This window comes from Aythya marila (genome assembly GCF_965140915.1).
Source record: "Aythya marila genome assembly, chromosome: 8".
NCBI classification, from domain to species: Eukaryota; Metazoa; Chordata; class Aves; order Anseriformes; family Anatidae; genus Aythya; species Aythya marila.
This window is the reverse complement of record NC_139049.1, coordinates 24932841-24956345: the sequence shown is the minus strand read 5'-3', so window position 1 is coordinate 24956345 and position 23505 is coordinate 24932841. Positions and strand designations below refer to the sequence as shown.

At 40.6% G+C, this 23505-nt stretch overlaps 1 protein-coding gene across 1 annotated transcript in view; it reads left to right on the top strand.

The window, feature by feature from the left end:
• AGBL4 (AGBL carboxypeptidase 4) overlaps positions 1-23505 on the top strand; it is a gene marked incomplete at both ends in the record, with an annotated part of 937634 nt that overhangs the window by 717041 nt on the left and 197088 nt on the right. Inside the window, one exon of the mRNA XM_082766598.1 lies at positions 19701-19815. Within this exon, the coding sequence (XP_082622724.1) occupies positions 19701-19815 (115 nt within the window). The remainder of the gene's footprint in view (positions 1-19700; positions 19816-23505) is intronic.

Here is a 23505-nt window from a genome sequence, read left to right as displayed (position 1 = left end):
TTTTCATTTTCCATTATGAAGAATCTACTGAAAACTGGGCTTTGGATACAAATACCCCTTATCCTTGCAGATGTTATGAGTGTTTTAAACTTGGTTACACACCTTATTCTCTTTACAGCTGTGGAGTGCTAGCAGCAGTAGCCAGACCTCCCTAGAATCATTAAACACCTCGTCTAGCAGTTAAAAACAAGTGCCATAATATTTCACACGTGGTGCAGCTGCTGAGCTGTAGCTCAGTTCCTTAAAAGGCAGATAAAACCCCAAAGGGCTTCTTCACAGACAGATGGATTAAGAAACTTTTGTTTCTGTTCTGGTGTTTCAAGAGTTATTACAATGCTTGAGGTTAGCCTTTTCAGGAAGTTTTCCTGATAGTTCTAAACTGCTTGTTGGGAAGTTTGGGGTCAGAGATGGAGAGTTAGTCACCAGACAGTATATCACATGAGTACCCTTTACATACAAAGGTAGAACAGTGCTCTCCTCCTCAGGCTGTGATGGTGATCATGAGCATTGACGCTTGTCATGTTTGGGGCTGAGGAAGTAGGAGTAGGTTGAGGATGAAGAGGCCTCTTGTTTTCAGTTTACTCTTACGGACCATTTTCAAACAGATCAGTCACTGCTCCTGCAGGGCTTTTATCGTGCAACAAAGAAACATGACAATTCATTTTACAACTTGAATTCATCTCTCTTGGGCTGTTCTGATTTCTGAGAGGGCCTTCTGAAGTTCGGATAGGACCAAATATCAAATAATGCCTATATACTTATGCAGCGTGCATGTGTGTAAAATGCAAAATCCATGTACAAGTCCCTACCATCCAAAAAAAATGGTGTTAAACCAGCTTTCTAAATGCTTGGATTTCATTCAAGATATGGCAATAGGAATATTTTTTTCTAGTGTTCTTTTAGTCTTATTTTCCTTCCTCTGGCTACTAGACTTGCTTTGTTGGAGAAGGCAAATGCACATGGAGTGTTGCAGGAGACATGGTAGCTAGCAAGTTTAAATTTTCCTAGATGTTTTTGTTTTTGCCAGCATTCAGCAATTGCAAATTTCAGCATGTCTAGATGTATGTAGGCATGTACTTTCCTCATAAACTTAGGATCTTCTGTTAAAAGGATGTTGTTTTTCATCTCTGTAATATGTTTGCTAATGTGGCATCCACTATGCCATTTAAATCCAAAAATTAAAATTTCTTCCCCAGGCATTTTACTTCAAAGTTTCCTAGACTGGGAGCCTGGGGTTGAAGACCTAGTGCAGGAAGGAAAGGAGAGGGATTTGCAGATGCTGAGCATCTTGTACTAAATGCAATTTGACCTGATGCTGACCTTGAAGCTTATGGGCTGAATAGGGAACAGCCGTTAAAAAGAAAATGTAAGGAAAACAGACACCTGGGACTCTTATCCATAAGAAATGGAGCAAAAATGACTTTTCAATCAATCTCTTTTCATTACAGCTGTTTAAATGAATGCTCCCTCTTGCTTCACCTTAAATCAAATGATATGAAATGAAAAACCAGACTATACCAGTCAACGTCTTTTTTGGTTTTCTGTGAGCATTCTCAATCTGCAGTTTTAACCCCCACCCTCTTGCCACTAGAGGGCAGGGGAAAAAAAAAAAAAAAAAAAAAAAAAACACTTTTGTACAATTTTTGATTTAAAGTTTGAGAAATGGCGTAGAAGGGAACAAACTGCCTGAAAACAAGTTTTCTACCAGCTATCTCTGCTATTGTATAATAATTCACCAGGCTAATGGGTTATTGAACTTGCTCTCTACATGACTAAGGTACTCTTCATCTCTGTGTGCTGTGAAGGATCTTATTCTAGGACAGACTCCAAGATATCCTCTTAGAAGTGGTGGCAGTTGTCTGGTTCACTTCATGGAGGCAATGCCTTCAGATTCTTTGAATTTGTTCCTGGAGAATCCCTGAAGAGCGAAGTTGCTGCAACAAGACTGGAATTCATTTTCTTTTTGCTTGTAGAAAAGGCAGCTGTATATGCAAAAAGTCATTTCTGAACTTGTTGCTTCTGCTTGGAATTTCTGCCAATCTTTGTCTTTTATTATGAGGAAATAGGAGGAATAAGCTGTGTCTGGGTTAAAAGCTTTTTTTCTACCTCCTTCACTAAGCATAAATCTTTGGGCATTAGGGCATAAGTGATAGTTGAAAGACAGGACAAGGCATGTTTTAAATGCAAGAGTAAATGCAGCTAATGAAGCCTTTACATGTGAAAAGAACCTTTCTGAAGTAACACAGGTGATGATCTTGGTTAGCTATTTCATGCGGATAAATTTGACCTAGAGAAATTAAACTGAGTCCTGTAGGCATTGGTATAGGGTGCTTTGGAAGCAGCAGGCAGCTGTGCCGGCTAAAAGCACTGAGTCCAGAAAATGCCTGTAGTGATAATGATGGGGGCCTCAGAAGCTTGAAGGCATTATCTGTTGGACTTCACATCAGACTGAATTTGTCTAAATAAATGCAAGATTTGCATCAGTTCTAACCTCGTTCTAGATGCATTATTTGTGATACTCTTCCTTCTAGCAAGCCAAATCTTAATTTCTCAGCTATGTTTCTTACCAGAGGAGGAAACCAAATAGGATTCCACAGCGTCTGAGTATTACACATGCATATTTGTTATATTACTGTGAGGTTACACTTCTGTCTTCTCTGGCAAATGAAAGAGACTAGAAACAAATGTGTATACTCTGGCTACATCTAGGCTCAAAGAAATGAATGCTGCCATACTTATCAAGACTTAGCTTGTGGTTCATCTTTGGATACAGGAGGGTGCTCTGCCTTGGCCATGCAGCAGTTCTGGTGATGCTCCCAGACAGGAGTGCTCTTCATGGTACCATTGCCAGTGTCTCCATTTGTCAGCTGCTTTTCTTGTAGCAAAGAAACTGAACTAAACAGAAGCTCCACTTGAAGGGATTTTTATACTCTTCCCACCCCTAAGGTATGAAAATGCTGAGTTTCCATTCCCTTTCAGTATTTATTGTACCCTTTACAAATCTCCTTTTTCACCTGCAATCCTTAGGTAAATCCTTAGGCCATTGCACATTTCTCACCTAGAGGTGACAGGTCTTGCTCAAAAAAGAGCAAAATCTTTCTATAAAATTAATGGTATTCTGCAAGATGTTATGCATAAGTTGTGGCAGAAGTAGATGGGAACACTTTTCTGTTCACTTAGCCATAGCTTAGCACTTCCAAGAACTGAGGGGAACATGGTGAACAGAAGTTGCAGTTCATGGTCTCTTTTATAGGGGTTCAGGAAACCAAATGATAAGTAGACAAAGACAACAGAATTCAGCAGCCCAACCATAAAATGAGCTGCAGGGCTTTCTTAAAGTTGTTAGACTGCATTCATCCTTCTCACTAAGACTTCTTTTTTTTTTTTTCCTCTAAGTGCACAGCTCCTAAGCTTTAATACAAAGGGAAACACACTCTCCTTGACTTCTAAAGCAACATGAAAAACACTATTGTCTGTCCCTTGTAAATCTCCTGGATGGGATTTTAGTGTGAAGTATCCCAGGGGAGAGAGGTTGTTGTAAGAATATAAAGCGTCCATATTGGAGTAATGGAAATAAAAGCTCCTCTTAAAAATGTTGATGTAAATAGACCATTAGAAGAATTTCTGCTATGTTAGGTGTTATAAGATACCACATCTTGAATCAAATCACTGTGGTGTCAGGCAGGCATGAGAGCTTACATGACTGGTTTCCTGAGCTGGAGAGAACTTTTAATGAGGTTAAATTTCTCTGGCTATGTGGTTTTGTGGCTCACTCATATTATGTGCTTTTTGGATGTGCCAGTGAACCCCTGCACAGAAGAGAAGGTATGGAAGTGGCAGGGTGGGTGTGGGAGTTGCACTCTGCACGAGGAAAAAGGAATCCCCTGGGAACATGAGAGCCAGGCTGCTTTGAAGGAAGGAGTTGGGGCATCTGGGGAGAAGGTTGTGGCCAAGACACCTTTTGCTACCAGCAGCAGAAGTTGCTGTCTTATCTCCTGTATTCCCTCAGCAGCAGTGGGACTAAAAAACTGGACTCACTGGGCAGGCTCACCTCCTGAGCCTAGCCCTGCACGCTCGCTTTTCGTCTTCCAGCAGAAGGAATGGATCGGTCTTAACTCCTCATCCCTGGGACAACAAGGTCAGCTTTGCCTACGCAGCTAAGAAATGTCAAGTGGTTTTGTTTGATTCAGTTTGCTCTTTGCCCAGGGCAGGCCTTTGACTACCTCTGCTTAACTAATCCTCTTTACAGTAATCAGAGTTAAAGGAGCCCTTGGTCTTCAAGAGAGAGAATTGAGAAAAGCTTCACTGCACAACAGCAGGCAAATTTGCTTTGTCTCCGGGTGGGATTGCCCAATTAATCTCTTAAACATACTGTTTTTGCAATGTTTCTTGACTGCTTGTACTTCTGAATAGCATTAGCTTAAAGATCATTTCCTTCCAGCCCTAACCAACCTGCCTGTAGGGCAGAGCACGTCATCTTTGTAACAGCACACTGTGGCACTTTGTTGGTTTCTGAGGATAGGAAAAGGAAAAAATATTGCTACAGCTGAACTTCATGGTCATTTAGCTTTCCTTAATACGGTCTGTTTTTCCAACTGGAAATGGCAGTCCAGGTGGATTTTTAAGATGTTCTTCTCTTTCCATTTATCAGTTAGGTCAGGACCATTTTACATGCATATTGCTCTCTGTACGGCCATGGGCAGCAAGTTGTGCTCTTGTAGGGAGAGGTGCTTTGCCCATGCTGCCCAGCTTTCCTGGGCCTCCACTGGAGCCCAGGCCTGCTGGAGCTACTAGATGGCTTGCTTGTGGCATTGCCAGCAGGGGCTGTGCAGCTGTCCATCTGGCTAAGAGCATCCATGTCCTGTGCAGGTAGGTTTCCCCAAGAAACTGGGTTTCACATGCATGGGACAAAGGACTGCTAGAGCTTCTGGTGCTAGGGGAAATCCCAGGGAGAAATCCGGAAGTCCTGCCCCAGTGGAATTGGAGCAGGGCGTGAATATGCACAAATTGGAACAGGGCTGGAAAAAAACAAAGGAAGTTGGGGGTTGTCTTTAGATTTCATCTGCATGGCTCTCCTGTCAATGACAAGGAATCGCTGATAGTGAGTAACTGTCATTAATTTCTAGGAATTAAATCTGTGAGCTGAAGCCCTTTCTGTAAGGGCTATAGTGTGTGAGATGTACTGATCAAGCTGCAGCTGTTGTGCTGGTATCTCAGGCTTCACAATTAGTTCTCTCTTCTAGTTTTTATACTTTGATCCTTTTCCTTCCCCTTCAGTATTGTCCAAGATCTTTCTCACAACTGATATTAATCTTGCTGGTCTATTGTTTCCAGCTTTGTCTTCTGACCCTTTGTTCTTTGCCTGCCCTGGCTCGGTTCAGCTGAATTGAACTTTTTGTTTTCATTTTGTTTTCAGTTCTTTTGTCTCCAAGGTGCCCTGTGCTTGCCTTGCTGCTCCTTCTGCGGTGCTATAACTGCTGCTCTGAGGAGCTGGCATTCTTGTGTGACTGGGACTTGGCTGCTGGAAACTTTTCTTTGACACAAGGGCACCTGGGTGAGATTCTGCCTCTGCCCCTGCACAGATTGCTCACATGCTTTGTGTGTGCCTGTCGCAAGGTATTGTGTACATGTTTATAAAGAGGCATGTTTCCTTGACTTCTGCAGCTTAAAGAGCAAAGAGCCTAAATCTCCTCTGGAGGGCAAGTGGAAGGGACTCGTGATAAAGGCGAATTCCTGCCTGAGAGAACAGCACTTTGGGGAAGTCATCTTTGCTCTTCCAGTGCTGTCCCGCTTTGCACTCTGAGGATTGAGAGGAGGGTAATGGGGCACATGCTTCAGCCAAAAGTGGGCACAAATACATTACCAGTCCTGCTTAATTTTATCTTAGAAGAAATGTAGGCACAAATTGCTTTGAGGGAAATGTTAATACTTGGGCAAACCTCTATTAAATACTTGGTGGACAAGGAGTTAGAATGTGGATTTGGGATGATTTTGAACAGTTGCATAGTTCTCTTAAAAAAAAAAAAAAAAAAAAAAAAAAAAAAAAAAAACTTTACCAGGAAAGTTGGTCCCTTAATGATAGATCCCTATAGTGGCTTTAAAATAAACTGTTACTCTGCACTGTGCATGTCAGTCTGGGGTCTCAGTTTGTTCAGTGTTTTCAGTGGAACCCCCCACCCCTGATGTCTGTATCATTCATGCAACAAAAGAGGCTACTTATTAAACTTACTAAGGTTGTATTCTTCTGGTCAAGATGTTAAAATTCTATCTATTTGCTGTAGGTAAATGTTCTTCGTCTCTGGTGAGATGTGAACTCTTTTTTTTTTTTTTTTTTTTTAGTGATGTTCCTAATGGCCAAGGGTAAGAGCAGAAATAAGCCCATTGCTGTGAGGAGCTTGGGGAGAAGTTTTATCTGAGGGCTTGCTGGCACTTGGCTTGCCGGCACTTGAGAGTTCATTTACATTTGAGGCAGGCTGTGAACGTAGAGTGGAGCAGACTATTTCTTAAGCAATTCTTATTCTGGAACAAGAGCATCTTATTCCTACTTAAATATGCTTCAAAGTAGGTTCTGTAATGAGCATCTCCAAACAGAATTCTTTAGGAAATGCTGTCGGTTTTTTTCTTCCTAAAACAGCAACAACAAAACTCAATGCTTAGAGAACCCCTGAAAGTTGTATCTTGCTATTTTCCTCCCTTGTGCTCTTCAGATGGAAATGTGTAGTTTATACTCTCTTGGAGAATTTTACCTCTTCACAAGCAGAGATGTCAGTTGCTTGTGGCAGCCCTACTCACGTGAGGACAGTTTGCTGTCTGGATATTCCTTCTTCATTGCTAATTACTATCACCTTCAGGATTTTCAGCACAGCTCCATTTTCACAGTAAGGTTTTCTTGGGGGTTGTGTGGAGATGGTGGGTTTACGACATATTCTGCTCTATAGCAGCCAGGAGCTTGTATTTGACAGGCAGTGGCCCGATTTTTTTTTTTTTTTCTGTAGAACTTATTCTTGCCTGGATACTATGCACTGTAAATAAAAGAACAGATCCCTCTTTGTTGATGTGGGGCAGACTGCTGCAATGCTTTTCTTGTGTAGACATGTGGTCACCTTGTTGCTTTTTTGTTTTTGTCTTAATTTAAAAAAAAAAAAAAAGCAAATCACAGAAAAAAGCTTTTCCCTGCTGGAGACTGGTGTAAAGCAGCTACCCAACACGTCCCCTCCAGCAGCTCTGGAAGCAACCTGCAGATACACAACTTTCATCTCAAATTCAAGGGGAGAAAATTCAAATGCAGCCAGCAATTTCTTGGCGATTGTGTCTTCCCAGAGGATTAGGTTTTTGTTTAATAAACCACTTTTTTATTTTTTCCCCAGTCTGGTCAGCTCATGAGTCACCAGGAAGTAGTTCAGGTGTCACACACAGTCCCAGCTTTCCGTATGTAGAGGCTGAAGTTAGACTTTGCTGTGCAGATGGTCTTCTGTGCTTCATTTCATTTTTGACTGTTCTTTGATGCTGATCAGAATTGCTCAGCCTCCACCACCAAGGGAGAAATGGATGCAAACCTATTTTCTCCCACAGGCAGTTGGTTTTACTTGTGTGGTACTTCCAGGTGTTTTTCTGAGGTGCAAACTCAAGGTAAATATTTAGCTTAGTACCTCGCTTGTGACAGTGGCTACTACCTGTGGACTATTTATTGAAGGTCAAGGCAAGTTAAGAGAGATGCCCCCCAATATAGTCTTGCAGCACTCTACAGCTGAAGGAATCTAGAAAGGACAACTGAAAGACTACTTCAGCAGTGGTCCTCTGGTCTGTGATAGAGCTTGATGTGCCTGCCTGCTTCCTACCTATTGCTCCTGGGTCTCTACTTGACTGAACAGCACGTTTTCAGATGTTGGAAGCCATTTTTAGAATGTGTTTAAAAAATATTTTTCATTTTTCCTAGCATTATTTATGCAGTGCCTTTTTTTCTTTTTCACTGTGTATTAGATTTTCATATGTAAATGAATTCTGCCTCCCTCCAGAGAAATCTATCTTTTGCTTTCTTGGTTTATAGCACATTCTTTGTTTGGACTGATCTATCCATCTTCAGTAGTTCTTCTTTGTTTTCTGAAGAGTTCCATAGTTCCTATTGCTACAATAGTTAATGCCATAATAGTAAGAGCACAACATGGCTGCTTGTTTGCACTTACTGAACACGAAGAAATGTACTATATGACAGGTCCCGGAGAAATGGGCTAGGCCATCCATGCCTCCATTCCCACTTCCACCTGTGTTAAATCAAGCCCACTGGAAGCCCAAAGGTTCCTGGTCCCCAGAGAAAGGCAGAGCTGCCAGGCTTTGAGGAAGTAACTCTGAACATAGAGAGTGTAAAGAGTCCTGGTGAGACAATTCAGCAAAAGGCTTGAAAGAAGTGTTGTCATCTTTGGCTATTCCTTGCTGTCCAGCAAACTTTAGTGGTTTCCCAGGCAGAATAAAGTCTGCCTAGTCCTCCCTGGTGTTTCTTTTTTTTTTTTTTTTCTTTTTTTTTTTCTTTCTTTGTTTTTTTTTTTTTTTTTTTTTTTTTTTCTTTTCATTGCTTATAATGCTCTGCTGGGAATCTTTTCCCTGGTGTGGGCAACTTGGGAAATTTTGCACTGGTAGTGCAGTCCCCTTCTTGGCCCCAGAAAGGCTCCTGACATCCAAGTCTTCAGTTGTTATGGAGGGGAAGAGAATAGGCATTTTTCAGCCTTTTGGAAGCTCAGACTGGTCCTTAGTGGAGCATCAACAACATAATAGCCTAGACCCTTAACTCCAAAACTAAAAGGGAAAAAAATGGAGAGAAGTGACTTTTTTTTTTTTCCCTCTTCACTAGTGCTGTGTGAGCTGTTGATGTGTGGCTGAATCTCCTCTTCAGGGCCATGGCCAAAAGACTGATGTTTTGTAAGTTGATAAGGATAGCAGGAAATAATGCAAGGATTCCTGAGTTAATTCTGCAAAGAATAAAAATGCCTGCTTAACCGTGGTTCATGCATTCTGGATCTTCCTATTCTGTGTGCATTTTCCCCCCTTGCCATCAAGCCATTTTTCAGGATTGTGATCCTCTTGTCTTACACATCAGGGAAGGCAGAATCTCCCTGAATATTTCTGTTTTAGCTGTATTGAACATTAGTTAATTCTGTAAAAATCGAGGGCCATAATCCAGCAAATATTTTTCGTACTGTCTGGAGGACTTGCACTCATGGGAAAGACAGACTTTGAATAATAATGATGACCAAACACATCTTCTGAAACAACATCTTTAGAATTATTCTGATAAATCCCAAGTAATTCATTAATAAAGCAAGATCATCTGATTCCTGCAGTGTTTCCCCAGGAACTCTTTTGTTTTCTCCCAGGAGGAAAAGAGAGGCATCGTCCAGGGCATGTTGGTAGGCTCATTTTGATGCAAAGAGAACTCCAAGCTCCTTACAGCATATTAGGAAAATTAAAGAAAACAAAGCTAACCAACAAAGCCACCCACTCAGGTTGCTCTGTGCACTGAATTTATGAACCCTTCGGGCAATCCTGCCGCAGCTGCACACTCCTGCTGATATGTCCTCTCTTTGACAGCCTGACACGTTCTTTCAAGTCGATTCCACAGGTTTTGCTGTTGTGCCAGTTTCACTGGAGAGTTGTATGGCTGCCTGCAAGGCCTGGGGGAGATTAGTTTGTAGTTAAGCAAGCTACATCAGGGTAATTAAGTGGCTGAGGTATGGATTCATCACTGCAGAGGTCAGGAGGCAGTCTGCTCCTTTCTGTTTAGTCTTGCACTTACCAGACAAATCCTGTTTTGGCCTCACTCTATCCCCATGTGGGTATATATATATTTTAAGTTAGTGGGAATCCCATTGCTGTACAGAAGAGGAGACAGACATCATGAAATAATGGGGGAGATTAACCTGATGTACCACCTGCACTCATAGTGAGTAACCGGCTGCTGCTGGGGAGAGCACAGGAGTCCCATGTGGCCAGAGCTGCAGTGGGTTGAGGTGGTTGGTGTCATGAACATCCTGCTGCTTCTCTGATCAAGTGTTCAAGCAACATACTGCTGCCGTGAACCCCCAAGGTTGAAGCTGTTGAGAAGCAAGATTTTTTTCATAGCTCCATGTCTTTTTCTAAAGTCTGAAAAGACCCAGAATCCAAAATCAATTGCATCAAAATGGGTCCTGAGGCCATAAATTGCTGGCTTCAATGAATGGGAGAGAGGTTCAAACTGCTGGGTTCCTCCAGGTCTCCAGCTGTTAAACAACTGCCAAAACATGAAAGTGAGTCTTACAACATGCTAGAAGACTGTTTTTTTTTGTTGTTGTTGTTTTGTTTTGTTTTGTTTTTTTTTAATCAGAGTAGCCTTACTTAAATATGACCTAGAGGATCGCAGTCTTTTGTAATGAGACAATCTTTGTGGTCTTCTCTTGTCTAAGTTCTGTTGACTAATTTTATATTTCAAGGAGGACAAGGCTCTGGTAACAGAAAATCTGGAAATTTTTCAAAGTAGGAATAGGACTTGCCCTCACAAAATTCTTAATTTTCTCATTTGTGGTTGACAACTTCAACAGGCAAAATTCAAATACCACATTTTACCAGTCTGGGGTGATCTTATGAGAAACTACCTGTGGTTTCTGCAACACATTCGGGGTTCTTTGATTTCTTTAGAAGAAAATATGTCAGTATGCTGAGAGTACTGAAGCCTGCATTTCTGAAGTGGCCAGCAGTTCTCATAGTCTGGAAGGTTACTGGAAGGTTTTCCATCTTAGCCTCTGCAGGGGTAGGTTTTAGAAAGTGCTTACATTTGGGGCAGGCTAGGGGAAGCAATGGACTGTCAGTGGCACAGATCTCCTCTACTTGCATCTGGCTGAGAACAGAAAAGTTTCAGAATTTGCACAATACATAGAAAACCTTTTTATTGTTGCCACTTGCCACGTTTCCAAGTATAGTCAGCACCAATGAGCTTCATGAGTTTGTTTGAAAAATCCATCTGCTGGTTTTGGCCCCGAAGATTTTTTTTTTTTGCATTGCTACCCTGCAGATCCAGCCATTGCTATCTCAAGTTGAACGTGGTGAAATAGCAGACTCTGGTAGCAACCTGCCAAAAATCAGCAAAGCTAGAGACCTCGATCAGGCATTCTGGCTCGTGATCCCACATCCTAGCCACTGGGAATGCCAACTTCAATTATGTTTTACTGGCAATGTATATCTATATCTTCTCAATACTAAATCAGAACATTGTGCTCCAGCCCAGCACCAGCAGTTACATATCCTCCAAAGCAGATGTGAATCTTTTTATGAGGAAAGAGCCACAGTTTGTAAAAATACATAAGAAATCCTAAATGCTTGCCACTAACCTTTTTGCAGCAAATTGATTCTACTTTTCTACTGTTGATTTGTGGCTGATTTGGTTCCACTTGTATCCATTCCTTGACTTGGTTCCACTTGTATCCATACCTCTACTTGGTCATCCTGCTGGAAATACATCTAGAGCATTACGTTCTGGGACATGGCTATAATTGTTCAGTGTTTTGAGGCAATGTTTGCATGGTCTAAATGTAAACATCTAGCAGAAAGAGTGAGATGTGAAAAGTAGATGGTGTAAGTGTATCCCTTTTGTGTGAAAACAAGGAGTACCAGTGTAAGTAAATTCAGGCTGTTTTCCATACCGCTCTGTCCCACACTTTCTTAATCAGCGGACTCATTAAAATGGGCAAGAAGGCCTGTCTAGTGGCATCGTATGGTCCATCTTATCTAGAGGTCCTGTCTGGTTTTACTATTGCAAGTTGTTCTCAAATTATCTTTGATTTTGTAATCTCTGTGTCCTTTGGGACTCTAACAGCAGAAACATCTTCTGTTTCTATGCAACAGTGTGAGGAGGATTTTTATAACTTCATTGGGTGTTCTGGAACACTTGAAATATTTGGGTCCCAGAATGGCCAGCGTTGTTTAATTATAGAGCTGTGTGATAGTAATGCAATTACTGCTTACTGTCTTCACAAACTATGATCTGCTGATTTGTCTAGAGAGACCTGCCACTCTGTTGTGGTCCTACAATAGAGACTTCTTTCCCCTCAGATCATTGCGTGCAAGAGAATATGTTGGACAAACCTGGAGGGGTGGCATGCCTTGATTTGGGTCAAACATTATATCCTGCTGGCAAAATCTGTTTGGGAGGCTCTTGACTGCTGTTCTTACCTCTTGCCTCCTTTGTGGGGTCTTGTGCTTCAGCCCCACCAAGTGCCAGATAGATTAGTTGTGATGCTAACTGAAGGACAGAGGGAGGGGAAAGGTCAGAAACAAACACTGTGTATGTTTTTTTAAAATGATTCTTTAAATCAATTACTCTGTGCTTACTGAGCACATTAAAACTTGAGTTAAAATCCATAGTGCCTTGCTCTGCCATTTTAAGCATTTGTTGGTAGCTGTTATCAATTCCTTTGCACGCAGCCCCTACAGCAGAAGCAGAGTTTCCTCTAGAGCTGACATTAGCACTGTTTCACTGGGCTGGCAAAATGCAGTGAGCTAGCGCGTTCCCTGGGAGACTGGCTGTTTTCCATTTATTTCACTGTTCTGGAAACAGGCCTAGCTGTAATGGCCTAACATATCTTAAAACAGGGAAATTACTAATTCAAGTCAGTGAGCATATTTTCATTTTAAAAGAGTAACAAATTAAATAAACTCCCTGCATTTTGCATTTGAGACCTCAGTGTTTCATCTGCTGTAATCTAATTCACCCATTCATTTCCTGCACATTCATTTTATCCCATTATTTGAGATTTCCTTTGCTTTTAATCCTGTGTTTTGAAGAGACAGAGTTACAGCAGAGAATAGATGAGAGAGAAATGGTAAATAAAAGAACAAATATGCCATAATATGGCTTGATGTTCTCCTAATCAATATGCTTATCATAGCTGAATCCTTAAAGTTAGGCATGCAACTTTTGTGGCTCAGGCTGATTAAACTTTGAAGATAACTGAAATGGAACCAAGTGTACACTCCATCAGGTAGCTGTTGCTATTTGTTTTTAAAATAGCAGTGATGGATGAGGATTTAAAAAATCTTCTGAGATGACCACAGGGACCTAAAGACTTCTCAGAGTGCTTTTAACCAACCGTGCTCAAGTAATCAGATGTTATTTAACACTGAAGTATTTACTCATCTAGCTGGGGACAAGTTGTACCATGATTAAAAGGCCTGGTAATCCAGATCAACAGGTCTGTATATGTTAGATGAACCATAACTAGGAATGCATCTAGTTCACCTTCCTAACTCTGTATCGCCTGTCTTAATTGGCTCCTGTTTGTCCCGTCATGGGTAATTGTGTCATTGAGTCATTGCCTCCTTTGAGAGCTTCACATCCATGGAACTACTGGCAACTTCCTTGTATCTTCTAAAACTTGACTAGTTTTTGCCATGTGGCACCCTCAGGTCTGTGCAGCTCTGCCCTGAGCCTGTCCTGGGGGAAGGTTAGATGAAATCCGAGCATCCAACTAGATGGAGCAGGGACTGAGCTGAGAGGTGGAGTCTGATGAATACTTGCTGATGTCTGTGCATCGTATTGCATCCATCTCAGTGAGAGCATTTCTCTTGCACTTATGTGTGTACAGACGAGGGCCAGAGAGGGAGCTAATGAAAAACATGTGCTGCCCTGGATCTTCCCACTCTCTTGTGATTGCAGTAACTCTGGGGCATATGCTTGCAGATATGCATCAGGATTGGCAACTGGAAACTGTTGACTGACATCCTTCAGGCACTGAGGTTTCATTCATCCAACACTGTAACCAGCATGTCTGCTTTAGCACTGCAGTGCTCCTGCACCACTCATATTTTAATAATTTTGATGAAAAGTTTTTTTTTTTTTTTTTTTTTTTTGGCATGAATTCCAGAATGACTTCTGGAAAGACAGACAAACCAATTAAAGCATCACCTTTCAAATGTATAAATTCCTTCTGTACTGACGTTAGGATAAGATCCTTTGTTTTTTCTTTACTTCTAACTCCTTGTCCCCCTTCTGTCCCAATAAACATATTTCTAAAAACAGTGTGTGTAAAAAAAAAAAAATAAAAATAAATTTGGCCATCTGTTTTTAGGCATTAAGGTGGGGAACAGCATTATGAGAAGGAGTGGAGTCAGTATCTACAATGATCCTGTTCTTGTGGATCACTCTATGCGATGATCCTATGTAGGCACAATGCCAGTGACAATGTGACATTAGATCATGTCAATAACCCTGCTGTGAGCCAGGTCTGCTCATTTATCACCACTCGTGCTTTTTTTCTCTTCTCCACCTCTTGCTGTTGTATTTAATGCTGGAAATGATTCAGGTGAGACATTATTATTTTATCGTTTCTGCCTACTGGCCAGCACTGGAGGCTGTACCAGAAGCACAGGTACCTATTCTGTAGCCATCACATCGGTATGGCATTGCTATGACCTGTGATGTAGGGCTCATTGTGAGTATGACACCTTTCCCACCATGCTGGGTTGGAGAATTGTCCTTCATCTGTCATTTTTTCTCTGTATGGCCACAAGAAATAGGGTGAAGGATGAACAGACAAGGGCCCCTTGGCCAAAAGAGTTTCTTCACACCCAAGTAGTGACAAAACAGTGCCTTGCTGTAATTTACTGCTTGTGCTCTGTGAACACAGGTCTAAGCAGCTACAATAGCCTGTCATCTGGTATGTTTTTATCATTGCATTAAAAAAAAAAAATCCCAAAAAGACAAACCCCACATTCTTATTTTCTACAAATGTGCAACTATGCCTTTTGTATTTATTGAAAGGCCCTGTTAAAGGACAGAGAAACAGTTTTATACAAGCATGAGCATCCAGAACTCTTTTCCAGTGAACATACACAATTGTTGTGTTAATGTTCTTTAACCTGCAGGCTATGGTAAGCTGACTGCAGGACATGAGCAGCTACTCAATGTTAAGAAATGGGTCTGAAGATATTAATCACTTCTTTCTTGGCATATACTAGACACAGGGCAGGATATGTTTGCATTAGCAGTTGCCATATTGCATTAGTATCTGTGGTAATCAGATTTTCTGTAATAAGAACAGGGCAAATGTATTATATAGTTATACTATTAAACATATTGTCAGACAGTGAAAGGATGTGGTGAGGGAGAAACAAGGTAATACAGGGATTGCCTTGGAAGGAGTAAATATGGAGAGGTCGTGTTGGAGATGGCAGGAAGTTTAAACAGAGTTTAAGGCAGTTGATTGAGGAAATGCATGATATGCATGATTTCCGCTGATTTTTTTTCTGGGTAAGCAGAGAAGGTTGCTTTGCCACGTTATGAGAGGAAATGGTTGGAGAGAGTGGTAATGAAGCACCACGAGCTGGTTTAGGACAGAGACATTTCTGGGATCTGGTGTTGGAGTAGGCAGAGGTGCTGAGCTGCGGAAGGCAAGGAAAATTCCAGAAAATGTGTTTAGCCTCAAGAAAGAATAATGACAGAGAAGTAACTCTAAGTAGAGAAGGTCTGGTCCTGATTTAGCACAGTTTCAGTGAAGCTGTGTTTGCCAAGGACTGATTAAAAAAAAATAAAAAAATAAAAAAAATCCACTGTTAAAATGTTGGGAGTCATTATGACTGCATATCTAAAGGCTTAAAGTTGTCAGCATTGTTTTCTATTTTCTTTGTTCTCAGTTCTTTCTTTCTGTCCCCTCACAACAACTATGAAAAGCTCCTTGAAGTTAATGCAAAGACTACAGCTGATTTTTTGTGGACTATGGATGAGCCTCTCCTTATGTCATGGCTGACTGCTGATTTCAGAGCTGTTCTGGTTCCAGGCAGCATCTACAATTACATGTTGTTGTTGTTGTTTTGTTTGTTTGTTTGTTTTTGAAAAATATTTTTTTTAATTACTTTTCAGATACTAAAATAATCTATATTGGTTTCTTTCTTTTCATTGGAGAACTTTTGCACACTGTAATGTACTTGAGTAGGCCTATTCCATCATGTTATCTGTTTTATTTTGAAGATGCTTGAAGAGCCATTACTCAGCTACTGGGCGGTTTTCCTTGATCTCTAGCTGTAGAGATTTGTTTTTTAAGAATCCTTGTCTTATTTTTCATAGCTGATGTGACTGATTCAGATTGGATTATTTCATTTGACCCAAACTTGAGCTGTGGTTTGAAGATCCAACCAATCTGTGGGCAGCCTTTTTTTTCTTTAATAGCAGACTAATTGGCAGACCAATTAATCTGCTCATCTGTGAAGAGAAAATTTATAGCAATAAGTAGTTCTATTTCCAGAAGTCATTCTCTAAAGTAACATTACAGTGGCCTTGTTTACTTCATGCCCTGCAACACGATCCAGTGCTTCAACAGTAGCACAGGTCAATTAGTGGACAAATTAAGCAATTATTAGCCACTAACAAGGGTGACTGGCATCATTACCCTTCCTGTTTACCAGCAAACTGTTATTTTAATACAAAGATCAACAAATAAATTAGGGCATCTGTTGTATTGCCATGTCTGCCTTGAAGTAAATGATATTAAATGGGCTTTGGTTGCTGCCAAATTCTTAACCCCCGCCTAATGAGATACACTGATATGTCTCTTGCTGATTATAGAAGCTGTAAAATTTAGTTAGTATTGATTTATTAACAAGAGGACCAAGTTCTCTGGGGTGGTATTTTTTAATAGTCTGATATCTGTCTTTTTTACTTTAAATGTTATCGATCTGGAGACCATCAGATTCCTCTGAAAGACAAAAGTTTATGCTAATTGTATTGATTATTTGGATGCTTACAATATTTGTATGGTGAAGTTCATATACATAGATGTACATTTTTACCTGATGCTTCTTTTTTTCTTTGGAACTGCCTTTGTCCAGGTTAGATTTCTGTGAGTCGATTCTTTTTCTCTTGCTTCTTCTATCATGGGGTAATACTTGCTCAGGTTTAAGCAATAGTCTTCTAAATAAGAAAATAAAGTAAATCTCCTTCAAATGGAGGACTGTGAATGCAGTACCTCCTAACAGACTGAGGGCATATTGGGAGATGCTGGGTCTCTTTTGCCACCCAGCTGTTGAGTGTCCAAGGTCAGTCCTCTTCATTTTTGTGAAGAGCGAACACTCAAGCTATATTGGCTTGTTTCTTTTAATTGGAGAACTTTTGAACATGTTTATACAGAGCCTTTCATGTTACAGCATGTTCTTGGTTAAGGAATAGTATTTCCCTGTGCAAGGCTGAAAACTGCAGCTTCTAGTTACCGTGATGCCTTTGCCAAGCTTTGAGTGTGGCTGCAGCAGTAACAGAAGGAAAGTGAGTAGCATCCAGACAAGACTGGTTAAAGCCAGAGAAAAACCCCAAGACATTGGGCTCTCCTGTTGTCACGTGAATGAAGAGCAATTATGCTGTCCCCAAGGCTCCTGCTGTATGAAGAGCTGTTGCAAGTACCCACTTGGTGCACCACCACATCTCCTGGCAGTCATATCCCATCAAGGTCTGTGGTGAAGTAGAAGATCATACTTTTTCAAATTAACAGAGCCCTAGTGCAACATTTATACAACTGTTGTGGCCTCTGTGATAGCTCATGTGTGACCTGGGTGGAGCATGTTCTGGACATACTGATCTCTGGGAAATGAACTCTTCCATGTCATTTAGAAGACATGAACTGCTTCAGGGTTTTGAATCTAGTTGCAAGCTCTTTAAAGCTAAAACCAGTGTAGTGTCTCCAGAAGCCATGACCTAAGCTCAGGGTTGTATTCCTTTAAGTAGTTTTGAGCCCTCCAGGTGTGCTTACTGTGGATTACGTTTTAGACACTGCCAGAGAACAGTCAGAGCAGCAGTTTAATATAGCTAAGTCTTTCATGTTTGCATACAGGCAACCTGGTTATTTGGGGTCCAGCTGTGTCCCTGTCGTTTCTTCTTGTTCTTGCTGTTGTATAATGAACAAAAGACACAACACCAGCCAAAAAGCAGAATGATGTTCAGTTTCCTTTGTTGGGAGGAGGTAACAGCAGAAACATTTCCTGAGCAATATAATTATGTATATGCTAATTTGCCTCAGAAATTCAGGTTTAATCTCTTTTCAAGTGGAAGACCTGCTTACAGAAAGGGACTTTCTCCTCTTCAGGATTAATCACTAATAGATGAAAAAATTGCTGATGTTTAGAGTCAGTTATACCTCGATCATCTTAGATATTTCACAAACCTCTTTTTTCCTCACTTATGCCTCAGTAAATTAGAATTCATTCCAACAACAGCATTGGTTCAGATTTGTTAATATTTGAAACACAAAGTGGGCCTTAGGAAATAGGCCAAATGAAGGAGCAGTCCAGAATGTGAGATTTTGGTCCCATTTTTATTGTGTGCTTCAGCCAAGATACAAGCAAGTGTGTTTAACCTGGCGTGTACCTGGGTTTTAGTTTGTATGTTTGTAAAAGTATTGATTGCATCAAAAAATCAAGTCTATAGTAAACTTTCTGAAGTCAGCTAGTCAGCCATGCCATCTCTTCTGTGCTGAATTACTGCTTGTTATATCTACTCCCTAGGGCTTTGCCCTGTCCAGCACTAAACGTTTCTGATGACGGGGTTCCACTCTTCCCCTGGAGAGACAATTCCACAGTCTAATAGAGATTGCCATTAGTGAAATTTTACTGATGATCAGCCTTAATTTCCCTCTGCTTAATTTTATCCAGTTACTAGAGCATAGTGATTGATTTATTCTGGGGAAATTCAGTAAATGGTTCCTGCTTCACAGGATGGACCTCACAATAAATAGCAAATTGTCATGACCTATCTGTGGGTGTCCTGAGATTACACAGGAACTCAATTTATCCAGACATTCATTCCCTGGAAGCTATTTCTGTCGGTACCAACTCAGTGGGAGAATAAGCAATGAATCCAACAGCCTGCCTCCTGCTCCAGCCTGGGAGCTCAGGGTTGTTCAGTTGCTCCTGAGCACTGGGCCCGGAGGCAAGAGCTCCTGTGGGATCTGGTGCTGACTGTGCCCTGCAGAAGAGCACTTAGGATCTGTTTCCCCCATCGCTTGCCTTGGTTCTAGGGTAAGGGAGCTGCATTGTTGAAGTGGAGTTACTCCTGTTTTTAACAGGTGTAAAGCAAGTGAAGAATCTGACCTTATCAATTCTAGTCTAACAACCCCACAGTTTCCCCTGTGCCTGGTATAGAGTTTATGTAACTCTCCCAGAAATAGTGGGACATCTTATAACTCTTACACATTCAGATGACCTGATCCCTGTGTTCACGTATCAAGGGTAGGTCTAGACACATGCTCAAAAAAATTTTGAGGTGCCTCAGCTCAACAAATTGCTACTAGTGAACTGAGTATGAGCCCACAGATGTGTTGGCTACGTGAGGTGTTAGAAGTAATTTTTACATCACCGTTTCACCACTTACAAGGAGGGATGTTTTGTTATTGTGGCTCAACTGATGAGCAGTAACTTGTCCCTCCGTGGAAGCTTGGCTGCATTTGATATTTTGTCTATACTGTACTTGTGTTATCAGGAGGGACTAAAGTTATTTATCCTTAAAGTTTTTATTTCTGGAGTATTTTAGAAGGTGAAAAGGGCCAAATTATTGCAAGTGGTTCTGCTGGAAGAAGGGGTGTTGCCAGGAATCAAGAGGAATGATCATTTTAATTGTTTGTGTGAATTTTCGTATAAATACCTGGAAACTGTTGACGCTGTAAACCTCCCTCTTCAAACTCACATTTCATTTTTCTCAGGTATAATTGATTTCCTTGTGAGCCAGCATCCTATTGCAAAAGTACTGAGAGACCACCTGGTATTCAAGATTGCACCTATGCTCAATCCTGATGGAGTATACCTAGGAAATTACAGGTATGGTGTGGACTATGAATTTGCATATTTTTATATCTACCTTATATACCCTGTCCTGTTTTGTCACTGTATGGCTAGTTTCATTTCATTTCTCTTAAAGTGGAGGTTTTCACATGACTGTAAGCTTTCTGAAGTTCCCATCGAATAAGGGGACTCAATGACAAATTTACTTGCTTCAGGAGGTAGAGGGCAACTCTCCAAGGCAGCAGGATATTTGCTCTGCAACCCACCTGTAGATATGGGAGCTAAAGTCAGCTTAGAGTTAGACCTTAGCTGTGTTTTATGAATGCATTCATTATGCTGCTCATCAGCCTCTATGTAAATGTGTCAGTCAATCACAGTTTCCTTCAACTACCCAGATCATCTATTATAAAGTCACAGATTTCAAACTATTATTGTACTGTAATAGATAGTGATACATGGAATGGAATAATCATCCACCCTATGCTAATTTTGCTTCCTTTTAGTATTTGAATAACTGCTTTACCTCCTCCGCTATTGAGAATGTATTCAGATAATCTTTTGTTTTCCCTAAAATTGTTTGCTCTTAATGTGTTTATTTACAAAATAGATGTGCTGCTGGAGGTGATAATGAAAAGCAGTTGATTAGCTGATGATTTGTTTGTGGGGGCAATTACATCTACCACATATTTCTCAGGGGCTTCTTCAGAGAACTGTAATATACTGTACGTGGTTTTGCTTACAGTGCAAGACTAAACACAGTACGCTGAAGCCAGGCTACTTTGAGCTTTGATCTAATTAGGTATTGCATTGCTAAGCAGAATAAAACTGGATTATTGTGTGGAAGGGGAGACCATTGAGGAAGAAGTTAAAAGATGCAGTTTGGTGTAGCTGGTTCTGTTCTTTGTTTTGATATGTGGTTCTTAGCCCTCCTATGTTTTGCTTCTTACTAAACTGAAGTAGTAGAGAATTACCTGGGTAATTTCACGTTGTTTATGTACATGTTTTATATGTGAAACTTCCAAGGATACATGGTCTCCCTCCAGCTACACTGATACTCCCTCAACTCAAGTAATCCAAAAGCAGAGCAATATCACTGTAGTGGCATCTCAAATTTATCATAAATTCTATGTCAGTTTACGGGAATAAAGCCCTTAAATGGCTGTACCATGTCACACTACATTACTGTGGTGCAGGTGCCTTGCACTGAGGAAACTCCAGTTGCAATTAAGTAGCTTTCTTTTCATACCATAAATTCTCCTGCCCTGTAGGTTTTTCTCCTGCATTGTTATTTATACCTTTTCGGAGACATGTAGCTTTAGACACGTATATGGCTCATAACCTGAAAAGCCATCTGGGAACCCAAGTATTATAAAAAGGCATGTGAATTCAGTTGGAATTGCTGATGATATGCTATTGTTTCAGCCTTTTATGAGATGCAGAAATTTCAACCCTTCTGAACTAAAAGGACTTTTAATGAAGTAGTTGGAAAAGCATTTGATTTTCTTGCAATTCTTCACTTTGTTTACAAAAAGCCTAATGTAACTAATAACTTAAAAACAGGATAATAAGCAAAATGCTACCTATTATCTTGAGAAGAATATTAAAAAGCCTAGTAATGTGCCGGCATTGTAGTTAACTAGGGCTGAGTGAATAATTTACAGCAAACACTTTATTTCCTGCTCATACAAAATCCACAAGCACATCACAATTTACTTGCCTGAATTTGCTGGATAAATTTTTTAAAAAAGTCTCTAAGGATCAATTGCTAGTATTTGAAATTTTAGCTCTGTGGCTTCTATGTGATTGGTTAGATAAGACTGTTTCATCTCTTTTGGTCTTTTTTCGGATTAGCACATAAATAGGACTTTCAGATTTCCTCAGTGCAGCATGGTATAACACAGGTGTATCATCTGGGGACAATCCTCCTTGTTTTGCAAACAAGGTTTGTGGTGCCATAGGCAGCGAGAGCAGCTTTAGTCATTTGAACTTCTACTTCCTGTTATCTCCCTCTTTCTCAAAGCAGCAGCTACTGACTGTTTCTTTGGTTCATTGAAGGTGCACATTCAGAGCTATGCAAGCTAAGATAATGAAATGGGTAATTAAACCTCATGCTTGAGTTTGTAAATTGATCTCCCGCCAGTGTGAGAGAGTTTCTTTTACCCCACCAGCACACAGCTTTGTACAATTGGCAAAGTGTACTGTTGGATGCACTTGGCTGTCCTCTGAAATCCCAGGCGTAGTGAGCACCATTAAAAGCCTGAATGTGTCAGCAGTTCTTGTAGAAGGGATGGGATATGCTAGTTCTTGTGTTCTCTGGACAGAAACTAATCACTCATTTACACAGGACAATATGGTAACAATTGGCTGGTGGAATTTTCTTCATTGTGCCTTTTGGAGATGCAGGACTCTTGTGGATTGTGTGGGTCCTGTGCTCTTCTCTGAAACCTGTTTTCCTTTGTTTTGAGTGCTTGTAAACTGAGGTCTAGGAGTTTAAGCTAAAACTGCAACAATAATACCAATAATTGTTTATTATCTATAAATTGTTGCTCGTTCTCAAGAGAACAGGCCAAATGGGTTGTGATTCTACAGAGACTTTCTTGTGGTGAAATGTTCATAACCAGCAACAAGTGAGTTTAATATCACAGCTATAAAGCACGAGTGCTCAAGGCACAGGAACATCTGTGAGGAAGGTTGTTTATTTGTTGCACGTACATTGAGGTGGATCTAAAATGGTGGGTCATGGAAATGAATATCAATTTTCTGTATAACAGGATGTATGGAAACAAGGTGCTAAACTTTACTGATGTATTCAAGTATATGCAAGTGTTTGAGAAGTGTGTTTGTAGATGCATAGAGTTGGGAATAAAAAGGCAACGTGCCTTATGAGGCTAAAAGACTGGTTAAGCCTCCTCTCTAATTTAGAATGTTTGGGAAGTCTACACAGTTTTTTTGGGGAAAAAAATAGAAGTTGTGATTTGGTTGTAATTTTAGAGCATAAATCTTCTAATAGAAAATGAACTAATATGGATCTCTCTATATCTATTGCTTATGTACACAAACCAAGAGAGCTGGTGAAATCACCTCTACTAGACTTCATTTGCAGTGAAATTTCTGACTGTTTAGAAATCAGAACATTTAATTTTTGCTTTCATCCATCTTTTTTCTCTAAAAAGAGTGAAGAAATGGAAATTCATGGGGAAACTATGCTACAATAGATCAGAGCTGGCTGGAGTTGTCTGAAATGTTAGGTGCAGAGAAGCAGAGCCCTCAGAGTGTAAATTCACCTGCAAGCCAAAGTGCTGAATGCCTAATTGGGATTGTTCCTGCTTGCAGCACTAGCTGTTTGCTGGTTTGCTAGCACCATACCCTTCTGTGAATATAACTACTGAACTACACTCTTTCTTCAGTGAAAAAAGCTCCACAGTCCTTTTCTTGCCACACTCTACCCAGCTCTTTCTAACATACAGAATAATGATCGGGACCTGCTGTTTATTATGTCCAAGGATGTAGGGTCTCTCCGAAAAGAGGAAGACAGGCTTGATCTCCTACTTGAAGTTCTTTAAAGCCTGGTATTGCTGTACTTCTAAGTGTAACTGGCTTTACAGACAATGGGTAAAAAAAGTTATGCTACATGGGCTAGTTAATTAAATTGCATAGGAGTAAGCCGTAGGTTGTCCTAGCTGAAACTGTGGTTCTTTACCAGATTGGCCCTCTGTTCTGGCTGGT